At 38.8% G+C, this 14,553-nt stretch overlaps 2 protein-coding genes across 2 annotated transcripts; one reads left to right on the forward strand and one right to left on the reverse strand.

Moving 5' to 3' along the window:
- Positions 1-1,587: 1,587 nt before the first annotated feature.
- LOC113759873 (QWRF motif-containing protein 2) lies at positions 1,588-8,009 on the forward strand. The gene is made up of 6 exons (XM_027302452.1): positions 1,588-3,478; positions 4,673-4,792; positions 5,961-6,077; positions 6,202-6,291; positions 7,403-7,510; positions 7,599-8,009. Exons 1-6 carry the CDS (start codon positions 2,009-2,011, stop codon positions 7,647-7,649), a joined length of 1,956 nt encoding a protein of 651 aa, XP_027158253.1. The 5' UTR covers positions 1,588-2,008; the 3' UTR covers positions 7,650-8,009.
- A 5,093-nt stretch (positions 8,010-13,102) lies between these two features.
- On the reverse strand, positions 13,103-14,338 carry LOC113761032 (LOB domain-containing protein 38-like). Its single transcript, XM_027303835.1, has 2 exons — positions 13,911-14,338; positions 13,103-13,708 (listed from the first exon to the last, which is right to left on the reverse strand). The coding sequence occupies exons 1-2, from the start codon at positions 14,092-14,094 to the stop codon at positions 13,311-13,313; spliced, it is 582 nt and encodes a 193-aa protein (XP_027159636.1). The 5' UTR covers positions 14,095-14,338; the 3' UTR covers positions 13,103-13,310.
- Positions 14,339-14,553: the final 215 nt, after the last annotated feature.

Here is a 14,553-nt window from a genome sequence, read left to right on the forward strand (position 1 = left end):
CTACTACTAACTGTTCGCGTCTTTTGTGCAAGTATTTCCTGAGAAACAGTGGACAAGCAAGCAAGCATCTGTATGAAGGTAGTAGCACCTTTTTATTTGAGCAGGTATACACTGCTGAATCTACTTTTCTTCATCTGTGTGCCACTGAAGAAGTAAAAGGAAATTCTGACAACGACATCCGAGCCTCAAATATAGGCCCCTTGAACGTAAAGATTTGACACTGAACTCCAAGGTTTTGCAAGTACTCAAGGTTCGTACACTTGACTATAAAGATTCGGTTAATCAATCATCAAATTAATTACCATTGCGAAGCTTTGTGATTCTAATAAGGCATTTTATGAAGGCCACATGCGTGATTATTAATTTCTAAAACTCGGTGATCCTGGAACTTCTTGTGGTCGGTCACTAATCTTTGGGATTGAAGGAGCTGTAAAAGTAAGTCAAGTCGCTGAAGCTAGATTCTTTCCTCTTATCATACTTTCCAATTGATCATTTTCTTCCTTGTTTAGCAGATCAAGATTCCACTTTTTGTTAAACTAACACAGGAAATTAGGCTGTCCTTGCTAGAAATTCAAGGTTGCCCCACCCTTTCTTTGTAGCTATAGATGCTGAGGAGGAAGAAATGGCCCTAACTAGCAGTAGACGATTCTTCAAGTGCAGGCCCCTTTAGACCCCTAAAGAAATTCACAATAATGTTGAATTTTTTACTCAACAGTACTAAAAATTTCCACTACTATCCTAGTACTAATCAACACTTCTTGAGCCCCCCCAACTGTTTCTCACCAGTTCTAGGTTATTTTTTTTCTTATCAATGCATAGCTCTCGTCTCAAGCCAACTATCTATGCGGTCAAGTAAACAGTTGGTCATATTAAACCATTGCATAATAGAGCTCTTTTCAATTTCTGATGGTGTCGTTGGTGTAATGCAGTCTCTGGTTCAGAAAGTGGATTTATTGCAATGAACCCTGTTTTTTTTTTTTTTTTTTAAAAAAAAAAAGAAAATAAAAAAGGATAGCACCGGAGATGAGAACTTGATTGGCATTTCTATATACCAAGAAGGGTTGGCAAAGTTTGCTCTTCTCCCCTTGCATAAAAACAAATTCTTTGCATCAAATCCTAGAGGGTGCTACTACGGTCATTCCATATTGTCATTTTTTTTTTTTACATTTAAAACAACAGTTCTTCTTTCTTTTTCAATTTCACGAACCAAGAAAAATGTTGCAAAATAGAATAAATGTGCTTCGATGTCAACTTCCCTGCATTTGACGCGTAAGGATTTGGCTTGTATTTAGTTGAGTATTCCCTATCTGCACCTACAAAAGCACACAAAATAGACCCCAAAAATTTATTAAAAAAAAAAAAAGAAGAAGCAGTCATGCGTGGTTAAAATACTCGTGTACCCTATCTTAAACAATAAAATAGAAACTCATTTCGTTTAAATAATAAAAGTGAAATTCATTCGTCATTAGAAAAATCCTCTGTTGAATAAGCATAATTTGCCTTGGGTTAGCGTAACGTCTCTCCAAAGGCTCACAAAACCCAAAACCGCCACGAAATAGCCCACCCCACCCACAACCCCGCCCCTCCTCACTCCTCCTTACCATTGTAGTACCAAGTTTCCATGCCCCCAAATCTCACCTTTCACCAACTCTCCTTCTACCCCTCTCTCTCTCTCTCTCTCTCTCTCACTCCAAGAAACGTCACTGTGTTTGCTGGAAAAATTACCCCTTTTTTTCATTTTCCATAGCTTTCTTGGTCTAGATTAGCAAAAGAACCTGCATTGTATCAGCTCATCTCTGCAGAAATCTTGAGAAAATGTGGAATCTTGCAAAAACCCATTGTGGGATTTTGAGTTATGCTGGGATTTCGTGATCTTCTTACAGGGTTTTTGTGCTATGGAGAAGCAAAATAGGCTTGTGGATAAGTCACATTTTGGTGTGAAAAGACAATGTGAAGGGTGAAAGTTTGAGTATCTGGTGTCTGAACTGTGTGTATATGTTTGTGTGTGATGATGGTGGCTGCTGTTTCTGGTGGAGGAGGAGCAGCTTCAACAACTGGCCCACAAAACCCCAAAACAATTTCTCGAGATGAGACTCAAACTCACCAAAGAAGACCTCCACTGCTGCCTTCTGAGAAGGATAATAATGGTATTGACAACCCAAAAAGGCCTAAATCAAGAGTTGTTTCTTCAAGGTACATGTCCTCTTCTCCTTCCACTTCTACTTCAAATTCTTCCTCTGCATCTTCGTCATCAGTTTCCTCTAGAAGATTCCCATCCCCTTTAGTTTCAAGGAATTCCACTGCCGCGTGGAATTCTCCTGCTTTGGTGCCAAAAAGGTCAGTTTCTGTCGACCGGAGGCGGCCGGTGACAGCAGCTAGGCCTTTAACACCCGATCTTGATGCCAAACAAGGCAATGCAGGTGGTGGTGAACCTTCAGCTGCTACAAAGCTGCTGGTCACTGCTACTAGGAGTTTATCAGTTTCTTTTCAGGGGGAAGCCTTTTCGCTTCCAATTAGTAAGACTAAAGCTGCCCCGCCTTCACCTAATTTGAGTAGTGTGAGGAAGAATACACCAGAAAGGAGGAGAAGTAGTACTCCTTCAAGGGTGAAGGGTGATGGGGGTGGAGATCAAGTTGAAAATTCCAGGCCCATTGATCAGCATCGGTGGCCGGCTAGGACAAGACGGGCAAATCCCTTATCTAGAAGCTTAGATTGTAGTGGTGGGGAGCGGAGTAAGCTCATTGGATCTGGGAATGTTATTAGAGCATTGCAGCAATCCATGATTGATGAGAGAAGGGCTTCATTTGATGGAAGGCTGAGTATTGATTTGGGCAATGCTGAGCTTTTGAAGGCAGTTCAGGATGCCCCAGATGGAAATTCAGTCAATAATGAATCATCTGTGCAGTCTGATCTTACTGCATCAGATACAGATAGTGTTTCTTCCGGTAGTACTTCTGGAGTGCAAGAATGTACTGGGGTTTCCCATGCTAAAGGTGGACCTCGTGGAATTGTTGTTTCAGCTCGCTTCTGGCAAGAAACTAATAGTCGGTTGAGGAGGTTGCAGGACCCCGGGTCACCTTTGGCAACTAGTCCTGGTTCAAAATTGATTGTGCCACCAAAGTTGAAGAAGTTCCCTAGTGATGGTCCCTTATCATCACCACGAACAATGTCATCACCTATTCGGGGGCCTATAAGAGCTTCATCTCCCAGTAAGCTTATGACCTCAGTTGGATCATCTCCTTCACGAGGAATGCCTAGTCCATCTCGGGTCAGAAATGCTGTTAGTACCATTAATAGTAGTTTTATTGAGACACCTTCAGTTCTCAGTTTTGCTGTTGATGTTCGGAGGGGGAAAGTTGGGGAGAACAGAATTGTTGATGCTCACTTGTTGAGACTTCTATATAATCGACATTTGCAGTGGCGTTTTGGAAATGCTAGGACTGAAGCAACCTTGCTGGCGCAGAAACATAGTGCAGAGGTTAGTTATTCTGTTCTTTTTGGACAGTAGTTATCTTTATAGTACTAAATTTGAGTATTTCTAGATTTACTCTGCAGTTAGTGTTTGAGCTTTTAGTTGACTGTTTCAAATATTTTGACCAAGTTTGCTTTTGCCCTGGATACAATGCCTATAAGAATGCAACAATTATGTCAATAGATTAGGTGCCGTGAAACTGTGTTTTTGAACATCCAAGTTTCAGTGGATTTAGAATAGCTTTCTAACTTTGATATCTTTTAACAATTATAGTTGCTTTTTCTAGCACTTCCTCTAGCATTCCAATTTTATTGTCTTCTTTGGGATAGTTTTTTTTTTTCCTTTTTTCTTTTTGGGGCTTAGTTTTTTTTTTTTTTTTTTTGTGTTGGAAAGAGGGGGGGGGGGGGGACCTAATCAGTGGTCTTACCTAATTGTTCCTCCTCTGTTTTAGTGTCTGATTTTCATTTCATACAGATTTGAGCTTCAAGTGGCTATTCAATGACTGATGGCATAAATGCTTACTTGTTTGTGCTGTATAGCATATAGCTTAGTATTCATGTAGGTGTATGATCTTTATAATCCAAGTAACTATTTAATGACTTCATGTATGGCTTAGTATTCAAGTAACTATTGAATGACTGATGGCATAAATGCTTAACCTGTTTGTGGTGTATAGCATAGCTTAGTATTTATATAGGAGTGTGATCTTTATAATCCACTGATGGGTGGGTTTATTTTGCCTCTGTTTGGATGATTACCGATTTAGCTAAGCGGTTACATTACTGCTTTCATGCTCCAAGAGTCGTTTGTTTAGGAAACAGTTCAATACCCTCTAGAGATTCTCATCTGAAAGTGATGGTATGGATTGACATAACTGTGAGAATTTAAGTCAAGTTTTACAAGTTTTAGAAAGTGAAGAACTCCTCCAGGTTTTACAATTACTTGCACCTCCCAAATATCACTTTTGGCTCTGTGCTGCTCATGGCAGTCTAGTGTTGCAAGCTCATTCTATTTTATCATCTCTTTAACTTGTTTTTGTCCTCATGGTGGGTGATCTTGTCTTACCTAATACTGCTCCCCAGTGACTTCTTTCATAACTTCACGGTTTATATGTTGCTTTTTTGTAGTGCCTGTGTTGCTAAACTAGTACAAAGAGACAAAATTCTAATATTTTTAGCTATGCTTTTGTCCTTTTTCCAGAAGAGTCTGTGGAATGCTTGGATAACAATCTCAGATCTACGTGATACAGTCACAAAGAAAAGACACAGGTTACAGTTGCTGAGGCAAAAATTGAAGTTAGCCTCCATTCTCAAGGGACAAGTAAGCTTCATTCTTTTCATCAGTTTTTGGATGAATACCCTGTTTAAATGATGGTCTGAAAATCATTCATTTACCGTGGTAAGTGTTAGGCCTTCTTTAGACACATAAAACATTTTGTGGTTGTCCAAAAACAATAAAAATAAAATTCCTCACATTCATCAATGCTGGAGAGGTCTGAAATATATCAATTGAAACTTTTATAGACGTTAGTTTGGTTACATACTTGACCAAATCACACCTCAGAGAGAGAGAGAGAGAGTCCATGACACAATTTATAACTTCATTTATAAAACTGTCATGATCACATACTACCTTTCTGGTTATTTTGTAGTTCATGGAGCTAGTTATGATTTGGTAAATAAGTAATCGGATTCTCAATTAGTAAGATAGATATGAACTTGGGATTGGGGATTGTGCAAATGTTAGCATTTTTCCAAAAATATAAGTCTCTGGGATTTCCCTTCCCTCTCTTTAATGTCATTTTATTTGAAGAGGGTCTATATGGTTGATATTCCTTATCTATACGTCTTCTTGTCAATTATCACTCAACACTTTATGAATGGAAAAAAAACTTAGTCTTGGTAAGTCTAATCTCTTGAGTTATTTTAAGTGAGATTCACAGTGACATACTCCAACTTGAATGTGTTTGTGAAAAAGCTCCCTTTTGTTTGATTTGGTTATTTTCTTTAAGCTTGAATACACAAGATTTTGTTTATGGGGTCGCAAAATTTTATCCCGTGAACCGTGTAATTACTCTTAGGAATTGCAAAAGTTTCAGAAGTCTTTTTCCTATCTGTATGTTGCCCTGTTTACTTCCAAGCTGAGTTTTCACATATGAAAAGGGATCTGAAAGCTGTTCCTTTCTATTATTATTATTTTTTTTGCTGAAAATCTTTAATCAGGATATCTTATATGATTGGATTTTGTATGGTTTTTATATGCTTTTGTCATCTAGCAATCCAATATCACTGTCTGTGGTATGGAAACATGCAATCAGAGTGCAAAGTCAATATTGATGCAAGCAATATGTTATTCAATTTACTTGCTAGTTTTTAGCAAAATTTCCAAGGAAATTGAATTTGTAACTGGAAATTATTGAACCAATCAGTAAATTATTTGCCTTTTCAATTGAATATATGCTGAAACCACTTTTCCTCATCTTCTGTAGATAACTTGTTTAGAAGATTGGGCTTCTTTGGATAAAGATCACTCTATCTCTCTGCTAGGAGCAATTGAAGCGTTGAAGGCTAGCACTCTTCGCCTCCCTGTTGGTGGAGGGGCTATTGTATGTGCCCTGATTTACTTTATTGCTTTCAAAGTTCTGAAAATTATCAACACACCAAGGAAAAAAAGGGAAAAAATGGGCTGTCATAATTTTCATTGACTGTATAAAGCTTTAATCATAACAGGCTGATATTCAAAGCTTGAAGGAGGCAGTTGGTTCTGCAGTGGACATGATGCAGGGAATGGCATCTTCAATATGTTCTCTTCTGCCAAAGGTAATTTATCTGTCTTTTTTGGATAAAAATTCTCAAACCTTTTGAATTGCTCTAGTTTTGTTTCCGAAATGCAGTTCAGTTGGAAAATGGTAGCTGAATTTTCTCCATCAAGGTCTCTTCTTGATCTAATATTTAGGTGATAAACTAGTGCAGCTGATCCTAAGCTTATGAGCGTCATTACTCATGTTTCAGTTTATTAAGATTTTCATCTCTTTACAGTTTGCAATATACGTTGTTCCCAGTTAAACCTGCAAACATACTTTTTATTTGTTTCTGTGTTGTACCACATGGAACATTCATTTACAGATTGATGTGGTCTTGAAAGGACAAATTAATTTCTTTAAAACAGTAAACAGTAGTAGTTCATGGCTGTAAGAAAAGTACGAAAACAGTAGTAGTTCATGGATAATTATTCTCGATCTTCACTTCCAATATACGTCTACTTCTCTTCACCTCCCATCCTTGTGGCTGATAATGAGATAACAAATTAGTCCTTATGTTGAAGAGAAGAGGAACATGTATATCCTAGTGATGTAAATTGAAATTTGAAGCTATCTAATTGCATCCAGTGACTTCTCAAAAACCACGAGTCTTGCAGATTTGATTCCAAGGATATTCTGTTAACCAAAGAAAGAAAACGTTCTTACAAGCTTTGTCACAAGGTTTAACATATTTGGTATCAGCCTTTGCAGATTCTAGATATCATTTTAACTGTAACAGATCCCGGCAATAATTCATTATTCATCATTGAGATATAAAATACAATAATGGCAGTACAGTTGTGATGAGCAGAACACACATACACCAGGCAGCAGTCATGTCTCAAACTTTTGGTATATCTGGCATATCAAAGTTAGCCTGAAGAAAGGAAGGAGTAAACCTGCATCTACATATATAATTCAATTTGTTTTTGATTGTCGATTAACTTGAGAAAGCTTCTCGGTTCTGTTCTTCTTTTCTTTTTTAATTAATGTATGGATGGTTGTTTGACTTTCAAAATCCTGGTTATGTTGAGAAAAATGAGCATGGAGATTATGTACTTGGAACATGCGGCTGAAAGATGATAATACTTGTAAAAACATGTCTAACCAAGTTGATCCTTTTTTTTCAGGTAGATGAAGTGAATTCTCTAGTGATTGAACTTGCAAAAGTGACTGCAAAAGAGCGAGCTTTACTCGAACAATGCAAAGATTTCTTGGCTGTGCTAGCAGCCATGCAGGTAAATACCAGCCATCTCTTTTTATTTTTCATTCAGGCAATTTATCTGATTCATTCGCTGATTATACTTGTTCAAACATATTTGACAGGTGAAAGATTGTAGTTTGAGAACACACATCTTACAACATAACCGTGTATGAACAGCTTGACATGACATTGTACAACTGATCCTTGTGACTACCGACTCTAATGCTAACATAGAAGAACTAAAACCATTCGGTCCAAAGGCGGAGATGGCTTTGGCGGCAATAGTGATGCAACAACAACTGATTAGTTTTGCTTCTCAACCGACATTTTTTGGGGAATAATTGAGGTCAGTCTTCTGCAGTATTGTGCCTTAGCATCCAGAGTTAGAGGAAATGTCTTAATCAGTAATTAGTTGTGTACACATTTCTTTTTCTGTTTCCCCTTTCTTGAGGGAAAGAGAAAACTTTGTGTATATATATCCATCATATTATATATTTCCTAATGAAATTCTTGTTCACCAGTAGTTGCTATCACTTGTCATTTGACTCTCTGCACTTCATGATTTTGTGGCTACGAGCTTGATGTCTAATTAATTGGCAGAAATTCTGGTCGCTGTGGAAGCCATTTGTGTTGTAAAACCTAAAAACTATGAAGACTTGGGGGTAGTTTTCGGATTAAATCCAAGTAAATAGAAGCGTAAATTTGGCAATCAAATATAATAATATTTTATTTGGTTAGAAAGTCGAACTTTGAAGCATAGATAGAGAGAGAGATGGGGAATGTAAAAGTTTTGAGGAGGGTAGATTCGTCCCAGCAACCCAATCCAAGACTGGGTGGGGCACATCCCCCGACCGACAAACAAGCCGCTGACAGTACATTTCCATTATTATGAAATGGCCTCTCTCTCCCTCGACTGAATGAATTGTACTTCCGGTTGAATAGCCAACCAAAATGGATCTTGAAGATCGTTTTTGGACCGTGACCCAAACAACCACCACTAGTGCTAAAAGCCTAAAACTGGAGGGGGAATTTTAGACCGCCACACCCAAAAGAAAGAGAATAAAAGAGGGGAATTTTGGACAGCAGTCAACTTTACGCTAAAAATCAACCGGTGCTTCTGGAAGAGCAAATTAGGCCCGTTTCAACCCAAAAACGGAAGCCGAACATAAGTAAATGGGTTTCGAACGATTTTGCTACCCCAACTCCGGGCGGCCCGGAGTTGGCGTCCAAATCATTTGGAGGGTTTTTTGTTTTGCTTTAACCCACAAGATATCGGAGAAAGCCTGCCAGATAGTCTACCGTATTTCCATCCATCTTCATTCCTCCTTTGAGTGTGGAAGTTGAACCAACCAAAAAACACAAGTTTTGGACGACTCACATTAATTAACTCAACTCCAAGATTAAACAAGTCAAGTCTGCTCGCAACGGTCAAAACTTGATTCGAGTTCGAGTTGACTTTACAATCTAATCAAATTAAGTACGCGGATACTAACTCGTTAACACGTCGAACCAATTCGAATTTATATATTTTAAACAGTTTATGTCCTCTGTATTTTTATTATTTTATTAGAGTGAAATGTCAATTTTATCTATTTTTTAAAATATTAAAATTATTTTTTTTATTTTATTTGAGCTCGAGTTCGAGCTATAAAATAAGAGTTTGTCGAACTCGAACTCAACTTCAAGTTTAATAAAAATTGAGTCGAACTCGACTAGTTTATCGCAAAGCTTGAGTCGTTGGAAGCCCTACTTGCTCCCACCATAGAAGCATACAAGGCAAAGTCCAAAATGAAATGACAAAATAGAGGGACACAAGGGACAGCTTAAATTTGACCTCCACAGCATGCGGAAAACAGAAAACAAAAAACACACTCGGACACTGTGCTCCACTCCTTTTCAGTGGCTTTCTTAAGACCCCCAACCACCACACCCCAAAAAAAAAAAAAAAAAAAAAACCCCATACAAAAAAAGAAAGAAAAAAGTTTGCACACTCTCCAACCAAGTGCCGTAGCTTGTTCTCCACTTTGTGATGTCCAAGGAAGAAAAAAAAAGACAAACATTTTTTGTAAACATGAAACAACGAATATTGGTGGACGGACGTTACAAGAAATGAAAGTCAACAATCAAATGCTACCTTTGCAGTCTTCTGTTTGTCTCATCTCTCAGGTAGCCGCAATTCAGATCCCTGCTCCTCAATTGCTCTGTTTTCGGGGATTGCCTTTCACAGTTATCTGGATGCGTCTCCTTACTCGCAATTCAAGAAGGGGTATTTGCGCAAACTGTGTCCCAGGCTCCCAGCTTTGGTCGATCGCAATTCAGATGTCTCCTTTGCATATAGTCCCACATAAACAAGGGGCTGGACTCTAGTCTGCAGTTCTTCGGCCTCTTTTGAATCGAGAGAATTCATGAAATATTTGAAATAACCTCAAGTTTTTCTCAGTTTGATGCTCTACTTCAAAAATGCATCTGATCTTTTAAAGTAGTAAAACATCTCGATTTGGTCTCTCAAATTAAGAAAGTTTAATCTAAAAAAGTTTGTTGATATTCCTTAATTGATAAAGTAACGTTAAAAATACAAATAAAAATTTCACGGTTCTGAATCTAGATAGAGCCTATTGAATAAAGGATAACTTCAAGATCGAACTCAAATTTTAAGTTGGTGTAGACTTCGAGTTCTAGTCCAAATTTTTGTTTCAAGCCTATAGCAGCTTTAAAGCTAAATTTCATTGACCTACGTCCAAATGCTCAAATAGGCTGGAATTTAAGTTGAAGAGGACATGTAATGCTCCTTTTGATTTTCAATGTTTAGAAACAATTGGAAAATCTCTTGCTTTAATGGATTAGAGCAAGTGGGGAAAAATATTCCATTCATCCAATCATGCGCAAGTTGATTGCTAGTGGCATCAAATTCGTCTCGGCCTCCTAGTCGTGTCTCCAGCCTTCCTAGTTCTATCAAACACAAAAGCCTTTTTCGTTTCCCTTTTGTTGGTTCATGGTTTTCGCGTACTGTTTTTAAGATTAACCCGTCATTAAGAAAAGTTAGAAGGGAATGCAAATAAACCGACCCCCCCGTGGTATACAGCAAGTGCATTTGGATGGGAAATTATTTCAAATAGTTATTGTATCAGTTTTGGAATGTAATATATGTAAGATAAAAAGATGATTAAAATGAAAAAAAAAAAGATTGATTAAAAACTATGTTTGTAATGCAACTAATTGTGATAAAAAAAAAAGGCTATTCAAACAGATTTAGACCTTGTTTGATAATTTAATTAAACACTTAAATTTAATGAATTCAATATTAACATATTCAGACGTGTTTGATAATTAAAACTAGAACATTTGAATTCATTAAGTTGCACTGAATTTTCTAGCCAAAATTTGCTTCAAAAAATAAGTAATTAGCTATTCACTTATCGTTTAATGTGATATATACTCAAATGTATCAAATTTAGTACTTAACAATTTACTAATTGAATGAATTCAAATTCCATATTTCAATTTTATCAAACGTGGTGCCCTTACTGTTGCTCATTTTTTCCTTTTGTATGTGCTGCTTTAGGAACGAATTGTGAAAAGAGAACCTGTTATTCGAAATTATCTATCTCCACTAATCAATTGCTAAGAACGAAGCGAGGCAAGATAAAAAAAGAAAGGGCAGGAATAGAATAGAGCAACGAGGAGGCGTAGGCTGTGAAAATGGACAACGACAAATGGGGTCCATGAGGCACCCCAAAAAGCATATGCAGCGACGCACAGCAGCTGGGTTGGACTGCATCAGTGCGGACTGTGGAATCCACACCCACACGCTCCCCCCATTCCCCTCCCCTCTTCAGGCCCCACTACCCCCAATTTAATTGGAAAGACAAGAATGGATGGATGGTCGCATCTCCTCTATTGGCTTGGCTATATCCCCACTTTAAAAGCCAGATAACTTGATTGAACAGGGCCCCATTTTGTTTCTCATTGCTGATCTAAGCCACCAGCAAAGCTAGCTATCCCTCGCCACCCTTCCACCGCTAATTCACACTCAAGCTGATAAATGCAATTTGCAGATCCCTGACCGGCCTCCCGCTCCCCTGAACCCTGTAATTAGACGGTTTACCTGCCTCTGTAAAGAACCACAACAATTTTTCGAACACAAAAAAAAAAAAAAAAGAAGGCAAAAGGTCCGGTAATATCAGGAAACCATTGTTTGAAATTTGTTGGTTGTTTGCCTTTTTCATTCCTTTACAAATAATGGATGACAACCCACCCGAACAAGTAAAAAAAAAAAAAAAGTGCTGCAAGTAAGAGTTACGTTATCAAGTGGTAGGTTAAAGAAAGAGAGCCTAGTTCATCCATTCCTGGAATTTATGCTGTCTAAGCTTTGTAAGTTAGCCAAAATGCTCCGGAAGAGGGCCATGTGCCTGCACGCACAAGCCTATGAAGCAGATAAATGATGCAAGGTGCCCCATGTCCAATCAAACCACTCTGTCGACCGGGCAACCAATCTTTTGTGTCTGATTATAGATCGATCGGGGACACGATTTAATAAGCCATCCATTAATTCTTGATGAAGGATCTTTCACTGCGTCTTGGTTGTGTGTTTCCGGAACATTCATGGTGAGGCAGAAAATTGAAAACGTACAAGCCATTAAAATCTTAAAGCTAAAGGGATAAAAAAAAAAATGGGTTTAATTAGAAGTTGGTATTGGGAGAAAACCGGGGTAGCAAAATAAAGAAGCTTGGTCAGTATATTAACATTATTCCAACTCCAGGTTGTACTACAAGTTGGAAATCAAAGCTGTGGCCTAAAGAGGAGAATCTTCAAGACTTTTTTGAGTAGTAGATAGATAGACCCACACATTGGAAAGACGTACTCAGAGGCCTCATCTCACCTTTGTTCAGTCAGACAGATGTCTCAACTCTCAAGAATATAGCAGCGCCCAATAAAATGTTTGGATACTAGATTTTAATCATGGAATATAGTCGCAACTAGCATGTTTGGATCGCAATTACTTACCATATGTGATCGCAATTCATAAGCTCCAATTTACCAGATTAATATAGGTTAATTTCATGTCCCATTTCTCTTCTTCTTTTTTTTTTTTGAGGGTCCATTTCTCTTCAATTTCTTGGTCTATTTTGGCAGGACGAGAGACCATCATATTGAGGGGGGGTTTAAGCGAAAGTGGCATGCACATGGCAAATACATGTCATAGCATCTGAATCATTCACGATTAATTAAGCAAGCAACGATTTCTCTTTCAATTAGAGCCATCAATCAATTATAAGCAGTGATTTTATTTTTCTACATACATACTGTACTGTACTCATAATCATTGAAATCACTATTATCGTTTACATGTTCCACAAAATCATTTCGTGCAATGAACTTCACCGCTTGAGGATACCATTCCAGAAACAGCCCTCTTCAGTCCATACTCAGCTCAACCAAACAAACTCTATATTTACTAGTATATGAGAAGGAAAATCCCAAAATCTCACATCATCATCGCCGTCAACCCCTTTAATGTTCACATCATAAATTTAAACATTCCTTAACAAATAGGAAATGGTTCAAAGCGATATTAAGGATGTTGATTATAAACCCGTCGTAAAGTAAAGGGAATATAGATGAAGATGGCTGAGAATTTACTTGATTTTATTCAAGGTCACAAATACGAGTGACAATTCAGACAAACCACAAGTGAGAAATCCAGCAACCCCCCCAAACCGCTTTTGCCGGCCAAAGGAAACTGAAATAAAACCCCAGAAGCGCCCAAGAAAGAGGGGGGAAAAAAGTCAAATTGATTAAAATCCTCAGGAAAATTGCATTTGCCGGTGCTCAGTCAAAAAAAGAGTCTAAGAAGCTTTGTTCCTTCTCCGCCTTTTAGATTTTGATAACAATTACTAGCAGTATAATCATAGCAGCTCTCCATAGTGGAGGTTTCGGACTCCTCCGGTGTGGCCGACCTCCTCTTCACTCTCCCGCCTGCCGTCACTCTGGCCGGCAACGCAGCCGACAAGTTAAGACACAGACGGCTCGCCTCCGACGCATCATCATGGTCCACAGCTTCTTGAGGTTCGGAAGGAAGATTCATCATCGGCCGCAAAACTCCGCCACGGAGAACCGTCTCCACTGCAGACTGGCACAGCTGCCAGTTGCCGGTCCACAGTAGCCCCACCACTCCACTTACTGGGTTCACGGTCCTCCCACAAGCTTCATATAGCAGCGATTGAAACAAGGCTGTACATAGACCAAATTCATATAAAAATTCTCATCAGATAAGATAGCCCCCAAAAACAGGGGAAAAAAGTTTGATACAACACATTTCTGATCGGGATGGTGCGAGTCGAACTTAATTAGCCTCTTGTTCACAGAACCAGGGCTCTGTTCTCACCGTCCCAATCGCCGCAAGAGATAGATAAATACGTGAAGGATACATCACCTGGTCTTTGGGGTTCAGGGACGGCGGAGAGGAAGGACATGAGACCGGCGCGGCCGAAGAATTTGGCGACAAAAACTGTGGCATTAGCTTGAGCTTGAGGGCTCCCAATCCCCTGTAAACTCTGTCGTAGTATGCAGTTTTCGTTGCAGCCCTTTCTTAGTATTCGGCATCCGTTACAACTCATCTTTACCACATCTAATCAACTTTTCCTCCTTCTTGCCTACCTTCTATTGTCTACAGCTGTATGTGTGTGTATTGTATATATGTATATGCCTGAGATGAGGTGAGTTATGAGGGCAGTGATTGCTTTATAGAGCTGGGTATCTAAAAAGGAAGTTGGAAGTGAGTTTGGAGTTTGGAGGTTGAGGTTGGGAGGAGAGGAAGAGGCAGGGGAAAGAGGGGGATAGAATCCTTTTATAGCGAAGGGATGGAGGGGGTGCATGGGAGGTGGAGAAGGTAGAGAAGAATTATTAAGAGCCAAAAAGGCGCAGAAGGAAAGGAGGCTGGAAAAATTAACCATGGTTAAGGAGAGAAGATCATATTCGGACTATGGTTTGGAAGGATTTTCCCTTTCCTTTCTCTAGAGTCTAGACTCTAGAGTGAGCGGGTGGGTGGGACCATAATGTGATGTAACGAAAGGAAC

Source organism: Coffea eugenioides, chromosome 2 (assembly GCF_003713205.1).
Source record: "Coffea eugenioides isolate CCC68of chromosome 2, Ceug_1.0, whole genome shotgun sequence".
NCBI lineage: Eukaryota > Viridiplantae > Streptophyta > Magnoliopsida > Gentianales > Rubiaceae > Coffea > Coffea eugenioides.